This window comes from Perissodus microlepis, chromosome 4, assembly GCF_051167445.1.
Source record: "Perissodus microlepis isolate ML-2025 ecotype Zambia chromosome 4, ASM5116744v1, whole genome shotgun sequence".
Lineage (NCBI taxonomy): Eukaryota > Metazoa > Chordata > Actinopteri > Cichliformes > Cichlidae > Perissodus > Perissodus microlepis.
Window position 1 is genome coordinate 20,142,862 of NC_140464.1, and position 9,082 is coordinate 20,151,943.

The following is a 9,082-nucleotide window of genomic DNA, read 5'->3' on the forward strand; positions in this document are numbered from 1 at the left end:
TTTTAAATAATTAACCAAATTGCTGATTTGGCTACTCCTATTTTTTCCCCATCTCCCTGATTGGATTAGTTTGGGTTTCAGCCTAATGACCTCCCTCGCTTCCACTGAACAGCTACCAAGTGTAAGTTCAACACTTGGAATCACTTCCAAATCTTTTATGTGTTTGATTCGAATGGAATAATGCTAGAGCAGGAGCACCACCGTTCAATTGCTTTTTTTGAAGCTTTCAAAATATATAAATACATAATTTCTATAAGTTAAGAATAAGTTAAGAATATAAGATCTAAGAATAAAGCCCAACTGATGTTGGATTTTTGTCAGGTTAAAATAAAGGATTTAAAGATTTTGTTATCTATATACAGTATATGCTAAAAATCAACCAAACTATCGATTGCAGCAGTGTTTAAAGTCTGACTTTTACTCAATAATTTATTCTTTTCCCCCATTAGCACCACAGAAAGCTAAATTAATAAATCCAATCTTCCCTGCTATCCACTCTGGCTGGCAAGGTTTCTCCGTGAGGGAGCTTAGAGCTGAACCTCTCCACCTCACCCGTCACCAGGATAAAAATCATACATTCCCTCCTGCTCTGAACTCAGACATGCTCAGCTAACCCTCCCCCCGTCCTCACGCTGCAGATTCAAATATTCATTACAGAAAAGGCTGATTGAGATTGAGTTGCTCTCTGCTTTTTGGCACATGTGAGGGAGCTGCCAGATCCAGAAGCTATTAGAGCAGAAAACCTTTGTCACTTATCCTGCATGCGGCTCCAACCTCTTATTATGCCCGACAGCCTGGAAAAATGGAAACAACCTGCACTATTTTTTAAAAACACGACTCCCTCTAACTTCAATTAAAACCTTAATCTTCTATCCACAGTGTGCAGATAAACCAACACATTTAGTCATACGCATGATGATTTTTGGATTACACCGCACGGTGCGAAACACAGAATTTCCACCTTTATCAATTTGCAAATGTGCAAATATATTTTAATTGGATGTTTGATTTTTATGATTTTTATTCAGAGCAGCAGCACATAGGTTGCTAATTTACAGCTTGTAGATATTTACAGTTTTTTGTTCCTTGCACTTCAGCACATTTTGAAAAAGAAGTGGAGACTTCTCAGCGGTTTATATTAATATTGAAAGAACTATGTGTGAGATACAGCCCTTTTAACACAATATATCTAAAGATTATTGGTGGCAGTAAAGAATTTTACTATTTTGTGGAAAATCCTGTATCTTCAATGAAGTCTGGGAGCTCTTTGTATCTCCCCCTATAATCTCTGAGACCTTCAGCAGAGCAAGCTCCAGCTTTGCTTGCTGTGAAGTCTCACTGCCCAAATTTCCAGCAGATAAGGTGACTGGCTCGGTCAGACATCCTGAAAAGCTCTTTGGATGCATAGGTTGTTGGTTTAGGATTGCTGTTGTCCCGCTGAGTGATAAAATTTGCTCCTTCAACTCTGTCAGTTTTCTGAAGATAAGCTTAAAGAATCCTCCTATACACAGATCTGCATTGATCCTGAAGCTTGTGTCAGCAGTGTGCCAGTGCCATTGGCAGCCATTTAAGATCCCTGCTAGATCCTATCCACGTTCGGCAGATGGGATGGGATCTGTTGGCTCTTTTGGGTCATGGCCACCCCCAGTGCTTTCCTCTTTTTGTTTTGTTTCTTCAGACTTTGATTTTCTATAAGTGAAGTCACTGGGGTTTGAGCTTGCACTGTGGTAACCGCCTTTTTCCATCTCTTCTATATTAGTTTCCCTTACACATGACCAAATGTTTATGCAGTGTACTGAAAGGCATCTGAACCCGAATCTAAATAACAACTCTTAACTTTCACTCAAACTCACTCTTTTGTGCATGAACTGACATTCCAGTAACAACCTGCTGCCTATGAACCATTTGGTAAGCATGTCTCCAGGTATGTTTGGACTTCCCAGGAAAGAGGTTCATCCCACAAGCGGCTCTTTGAATAATTTTTCTAATTCTACTCCAATTAAAGCTGATCCTTAAAAACTCTAGTGCAGTCTCCAGTATATTATTTTAAATTTAATGTGCTTAGGCAAAGACCTTGGAAAAAAATGTGTTTATGTCTGTGGGGAGAAAAATTACGGATTATTATAAGAAAGCTGCATGGTGGTGAATTGTTTTGCACTCGTGCCTCAGGGCCTGAAGGATCGAAGTTAAAACCTTTCTGGATTCATGTTGGAGTCTGTGGGAGTCTTCTAGTTTCCTCACAGTCCAAATTCTTGAACATTAAATTAACTGGTAACCTGTATAGTGTGTACAACACCTCTTCGCTTTCACTCCACCCTGTTTTTTAAACCCTGTTCCCAGACAAGGGAACCCACTGAGCTTCTCTAATAGCTCCCAGATTGGATAATAAGCAGCCAGGCTGTGTTCAGTTGCTGCAGGGAAATTAGAAGACCCGTGGTAAGGTCATATCATTCTAAAATGGTTCAGTTGAGTAGGGATAGCCAATCGTGATACAAATATCAATACACTGGAGGACATGTGACAAATGTTTCCCATCACTACATCATGACTCCGAGATTGGTCCTTATCAAATAAATTAGGGCAATTAAGATAATTAGTCTAACTGCCAAATTATTCGAAGTGAATAATTACAACAACAAAAACATGACCAACCAGCAAATAAATTCTGTATCTTAGGGCAATTTTTTTTCTTCACTTGCAGTTTTTCTACAGTTATGTGTTGCGGATCATTCTGCAGTCACCGCAATGCATCAGGTTGTTCTGATACTACCTTTAATTTTGGAAAATGTATTGTGATAGCGTCATGTGATTACCTTCTCAAAATGGTTAAAAATATACCAACTGGAGCTGGTGTGTACAACTGCTTTTGTCAAGGGGTCACATGAGAGACTGGGACTGTTGTGGATGTCTGCACCAGCTCACAACTGGGACTGTTGCGGAAGGTAACAGTTTTGGTTTCTCATATGATGCTAGTGAGCTGGGACCTTAAGAACTAGGACTTTGCTACTTTAGGAGTGGATGACTAATTTTCCCAAGTGGCCACATGAAAAATTGGGATTTTTGCATCAGGATGGTGCAGAACTCCACAACAGTCCCGGTGCCCTTGAGAAAATTAATCACCCACCCCTGGACTAGATGGACCTACTATGAAAAACAAAATCAATTACACTTGAATTTCCCAAATTCACTTTCTGAAACTTACATTTCTAAAGCTCAGTTTACTAAGAAACATACTGTGTGCCTGCACAGCGTCTCCACTTATTTTCCAAGATGGGAGTGTAGTACTTTTATCCTCTTTCATGTTTTCACTGCCTACTATTCTGCATAAACATATTTCCTGTTTTTGCACACACACAAAAATACATGGAAGCAAAGGGATACAAGAAGAATAGAAAGTGAACTTCCTGACCCGGTTTGCAGCTCACGTAAGTGACAATACTTGATCAGTATCCTCTCCACCCAAAAAAAGCCATTGAAATCAACCAGCCTACCATAATAATTTCATCTAGCATAGGACTCAGTATGGTGTAAGAGCATATTGCTTGTGTGAAATCCATTGCTTATTTTTTTCCTTTATTTTGACTTTACAAGCACAGATATTTTCTGTGGCCACACTCCAATGGAAGCAATTATTTTACTGCTACTAATTTGCAGAAAGTTGTAATCAAAAGTGTTGTACTTATTTTTCCCTAGGTCACAATTAATTAGCTAACATGTACACACAAAATTCAACAGTCCAGTCAACTTAACCACTTAAAACTAATAAATAACAGTTTTCTTTATAGTTCACAGCAAAAACATTGCATGAGTATTATCTCCGCCTAAATCCGTCTATTGTAATACCAAAAAACAAGGGAGGGGGGGAAATAGCATGCAATAAATCAGCCACAATACACCCTGATGACAATTCTTTAAATAAAAGATGCTCAGCACCAGAAAGCTGTAAATAACAATTTGAGAAAGCATGTTAGCGGTTGAATCTAGCCACAAACTGTCACAAACAGCAATCAGTGTCTGCATTGTCATATCCGCCTCACAATCCAAGCCAAAAAATAAAAATCTGCTTTTTTTTCTCTTCACCAGGCAAAAGTGTGAATGATGAGCAGTCATCTTTTATCCACACCTCTTCTTTGTCAGGCACAGATCCAGGCAGTCACCTGCACAATCATTTCCCATTTATTCTCAATTGCTGGTGAAGTTCCAGCAGTAGAAAACTTGGGTTTATTTTATTCATAGTACCAATACACACACGCACACACACGGTGGAGGGACAGTGCTTCGATTTCAAGCACATTATCAAACTTTTTATTCAAAAATCCAAAAAAACAAACTTGCATTTTCAGCTTTGCTAGACGTGCAGATGCCACACCCTTGCTTTGCTATGATCGATGTCAGAAAAGGCTCATTTTCATCCATCACGTGGTGAAGATCGCTGATCCATGAAATAAAAAAGTTCCATCAGTGTCTGTGAAAGGATGGCAGTAAACAAGGTGCCGAACAACACTCCCCGCACACCTGCTGCCCTGCTGTAACTCAGCACTTCATGAGGCTAAAGCAGCTTGTAAGCAGCTGATTGTTATTCATTATTATCTTATTTCCTTTTGTATGACTTTATTATTCTTTTAGGAGCAATTTCTGCAAAACTGTTTAATATTCACTCATTAATTAATATTCATTAAATTCAAATTCACAGGATGCAGGAAAAGCAGTTAAAAAAAAAAAACAACTCAGGTAATGGAGCTTGCATGTAAGAATGAAGAGCACATTAACATCCGAACCATTTAGTCTTGCTCTGAACTGGGTAAAAACCTGAAACCGCGCTAGGCCCATTTCTCTCTTTATGGCTAAACTGCATCAAGACCCCCGTGGCAAAAGGACACACTGTGAAGGTGGTCTTCAAAGAGCTTATTAGAAAGCTACGGTACGCCTCTGGAGCCTTTAAGATATCTAGGATCAAATGCCTCCGCCTTTCATGCACCCCACTCTGGAAGAAATGGTCTCCCTCTGACCACCCCCTTCCCCCCCTTACTTTTTCCACATCATTAGTTTCCCCTATTTTCAAAGGGAAGTAATGAAGGAAGTGCATGCACTTTAAATCTGGATAGAGCTTTGCATCCCAGTGCATTTCTCCGTCTCTGGCAGAGCCACAAAAAACAACAAAAAAAAAGAGCCAAGAGAATGATAGAAATGTAGAGGCAGGGGAGAGAAACAGAAGGTAGCAACCCAGTAATTACATATTTTTTTCCACACCTTTTGCTCTTCAGGCAGTTATTGTCATTCACAAGATGAGCAGTAAACAGAGCTGCGGTTCCTGTCAGCACAGCCTGGCCATTTTCATCGATACAAAAGTACTGTGGGCGTTACGGTGCTTCTACTCTTTTTACGAAATGATCACAAAGAAATTGAAAAGAGCTACAATGTGGGATCCGATGCATCCAGCCTTTGCTCTTGCAGCTCTCCAGAGCATCCCGTGCAAAGGCTCGATGGGTGCGATAGCTACAGTAATCGCCTTCGAGGTGCCGCTCCACTGAGTAACTCATCCCAACTTAATTTATTATGCTAACTCCTGGTCCACTAATCCTCACTCCCAAGCAGGCACGTGTGCATAAACACACAAATGCACATGGAGAATGAGCCTTTACATGGTTGGGCTCTCCCTGGTTAGCAGCGTTTAATGAGCCGGAGGCCTCATGGCTTCCCTTGACTGCAGCCTGTGAGCGATTAATTAATCAGACAGCTCTCCTGTCTTACACTCCCTCCTTTCTGGCTTCCACACCTTGAACCACTTCTCTGTATACCCTTTCATAAACGGGTGCTATCCCTAAAATTATCACCCATGATCACACCTGATACAACATTCCCATCTACACTACAGAATTACACAGATTTTTTTTCTTGGTCTGAGAATTATTAGTTTTAATAACCAAGACGTTTCTAGTACTAATTCAGTCAGCAACATCTTTACAGCTTGCACACACAAAAACCACACAACAGTGTGCCCTTTACTCACTGACCCAGAGCCAAACTGCATTCTTCAGCTGAGATTAAATTCATGCCGTTGTCTACTTTACATAGGAATGAATTGGCATCAGTGTGGTGTGTTGCTAACACAAACTGGTAACAACTGGCGTCCTTGGATGGGTGGCAGTGGATAGGGAGCATTGCTTCTTCTAATGCCAGCTGGTCTCTGTCACAGAGGATGACACACAGTGTCAACATTGTGCCAAGTGGTGATAAAAAGGTGAGAGACACAAAGTCCAAAAAGCTAACAATGACTCTCCCAAATGGCTTGTGCTGTAGTGGTTTGTATGCAGAGACGCATAGCACAAACACAGAGGACGTGCCCTGAAAGATAACCGGTTTCTCTGAGGGATGGCTGCGCATAGTTCGGATTTCTTTCTGGAGTGGAATTCATTTGAGGGATCTCTGTGACAGTAAAGCCTTTGTTGGTATTTTAAAATTACCTTGTGAAAACTGTAGCTGTCACCCTGAAACACGCAGCTTCCAGCCCTCCAATGATCAAACTATCTTTGAAATCACCAGTAAATATGATTATAGCCTCAGTCATTTTCTACTTCACTTTTAAATGCTGTTCTTATTCTTGCTTGGCTGAACTTGCGGGATCTGGCCGACTTGTAGATTACTTCCTCTGCACGACACACCGTGTGGCCCTGCACTATTTGCCCACACGCGGGGTAAAATAACCGGCATAAAGATGGACAAAACCATGAGTCAATTTTCAGCTGCGACTACAACTAAAATCGAGTCCCTCTGGGTCAGAAGAGGGTCATGACGTGAAAGCAGACGAGGAAAAAAAAAAAGATGGCGTGTAGATGAGAGGAGCCCCTCCAGGTGACGGTACCCCCTGACGCACTCCTGATGAGCAAAGTGAGCAGGTCTGTCAGTTCACTGGCAGTAATCAAGGAAGCCCCATGAAGCTCTCAGCATGTTTCCAGCCTGTTCATTACAAGTGCAGGGCACAGCCACTGAAGTCACAGGCTGCCGAGCGGCACTGATGTATAACCGCAGGCTTACCTTCAGCTCGCATGGTGAAGGGGGAATCTCCGGGTCGCTTGGCCGAGAACTGGCCCCCAAGAGAAGTCATTAGAAAGCACAGGCTGAAGAAGCCGATCCCCACCACAAAGATCCTGCAGGAGAGGGAGACAGACAAAAGGGCAATTTGATTTGTGACATAAGACCAAAAGCCAAGGATAGAGCTCAGGAGACAGAAAGAAGCAGAAGACAAAGGACAGGTGGAGTAATGTCACAGAGGAAGTGCAGCAGAGTTCAGTTCAAACTTAGGACACTGAATACTTCATGACATTTTGGACCTATTTTTCAAAATTCATTCTGTCTCAGTCAAGCCAAAACCATTCTTTTTTTTGGGGGGGGGGGCACTGTGTACTCTTGTGTCATTTCAAATGAACCATGACATGTATGGGTTTGCTGCATCACACTGTGCTCAGCGAGCAGAAATCCAAAACAAAAGCATTCTGTTACAGGCAAATGGCTGCATGTGGGAGAGAAGCACGACATTTCTAAAGCTTAAAAAACAAACGCTTTGGAGCGATTGACTTAAGACAGGCTCCTCTGAACGCTCCAGGAGCCGTGCTGAGAACTGCAGGTCGGATCGTCCTGCACTTCTATCATACACACCTTTTGTTTTTTTAAGGCAAGGCTGAAAGCTGACTGCAGCCGCTCAACTACAGCCTCGGTGTGTGTGATAGAGCCGCATGTGAGATAATTGCGCGGGGTCAAGGTTGCTAATTACGCGGGGCTGTTTAGTTCACGAACTTGCGTTCAGCCCGTGTTGTCAAACTCTGAAGTTTTAATGAGTTTCTGTCTGCTGGCTTTGCTTCCACTGCTTCTCCAAGCTGCTTGTGTGGAGAAGCTTTAGCTGAATAAGCAAATCTTAATTGTGGCACAGCGGCCGCTTCTTTACTCCAATTAATCGACAAGCTCTGAACTTTTAAAACTTGCTCTACTGTGGGGAAAAAAGCAAGAAACACTAATCGGTCACAGTCTGGGAAACACTAAACGATCAATTTGCAGTGGTTTTGCTATATTTCTCTTGAATCCCATTTATTTTTTACGACGTTGCGGCAGAATAATAAAATAAAGTCATATTAAAAATCAAAAAGGAGAGGAAATGCACTCTCGCGTTACCGTTTCTAAAGTCAGCAGGCTAGTGCTTTAAGCCGTGGAAAAGCCAAACTAATGTGTTCTTACCTGAACGGTTTGAAAGTGAGAAGACATCTCCTCAGCATAATGGAAAGCTCGCTGCTGGCTGCGATCATTTTCCACACTCACAGAAAGCGTCGGCTCTGTTTAACATCGTGCGAGTGTGCGTGCCGAGCGGCGTCAAAGGCATAACTTTCAGTCAGGGTCCTGGACAACGACGGGAAGTGCGTCCAAGACAACGCAACTTCTCAGCCTTCCCGGTTCGCTGGGAACAAGTTCAGCGGAAATCCTGACGGTGAGTCGTGCAGACAGCGGGGTGGATGGTCCTTCTGAGGAGCGAACCTGGACCGATGTAAGCCGTGACTGTCTTTTAATAAGTTATGATCGTAGCTCCGGTGCTGGTTAATTGTCCTGGAAAATCCACGCGGCATTAAGCGCAATAACCCAGGACTGCTGAGTTCATTGAATTACTCTGAGTGGATGGAGCACTGACTCTGTTCCTATTACACGAGTGGCTCTTTAGCTGGGGATGCGTTACTGATAGCGCCATCTAATGATCCAGCCTGATATACAAAAGTTGACACCGTTCTTGGGAATGAATGGGCGGATGAAGGTAAAAACATAATTTCTAAAAATGTGAATATTATAGTAATATATTTTTTTTCAAATCACCACGCCCCCCCCCCCAAAAAAAAAAAAAAAATTGCAATAATTAAAGTGAACCTGACTGATGCTTAAATTGCCCAACAAAAAGGGGAAAACACGTCACAGTCCTGTAATGTTTTTCTCAGTTGTGGATAAATCCGGATGGAGCGCCTCTACATGCACTTTGAAATCGATTGCCCTCACAAGGGTCCTTTAAGTGAAGGAAAACTAGAAAACATGATGAAATGCTCTGGTG

At 42.1% G+C, this 9,082-nt stretch overlaps 1 protein-coding gene across 1 annotated transcript in view; it reads right to left on the reverse strand.

The window, feature by feature from the left end:
* Positions 1–8,774, reverse strand: part of mgat5b (alpha-1,6-mannosylglycoprotein 6-beta-N-acetylglucosaminyltransferase B) — a 67,690-nt gene extending 58,916 nt beyond the window's left edge. The window contains exons 1-2 of the mRNA XM_084926393.1: positions 8,230–8,774; positions 7,036–7,148 (exon numbers count right to left, since the gene is read on the reverse strand). Coding sequence (XP_084782519.1) covers positions 7,036–7,148; positions 8,230–8,297 — 181 coding nt within the window. The 5' untranslated portion in view covers positions 8,298–8,774. The remainder of the gene's footprint in view (positions 1–7,035; positions 7,149–8,229) is intronic.
* Between the last annotated feature and the right edge of the window lie 308 nt (positions 8,775–9,082).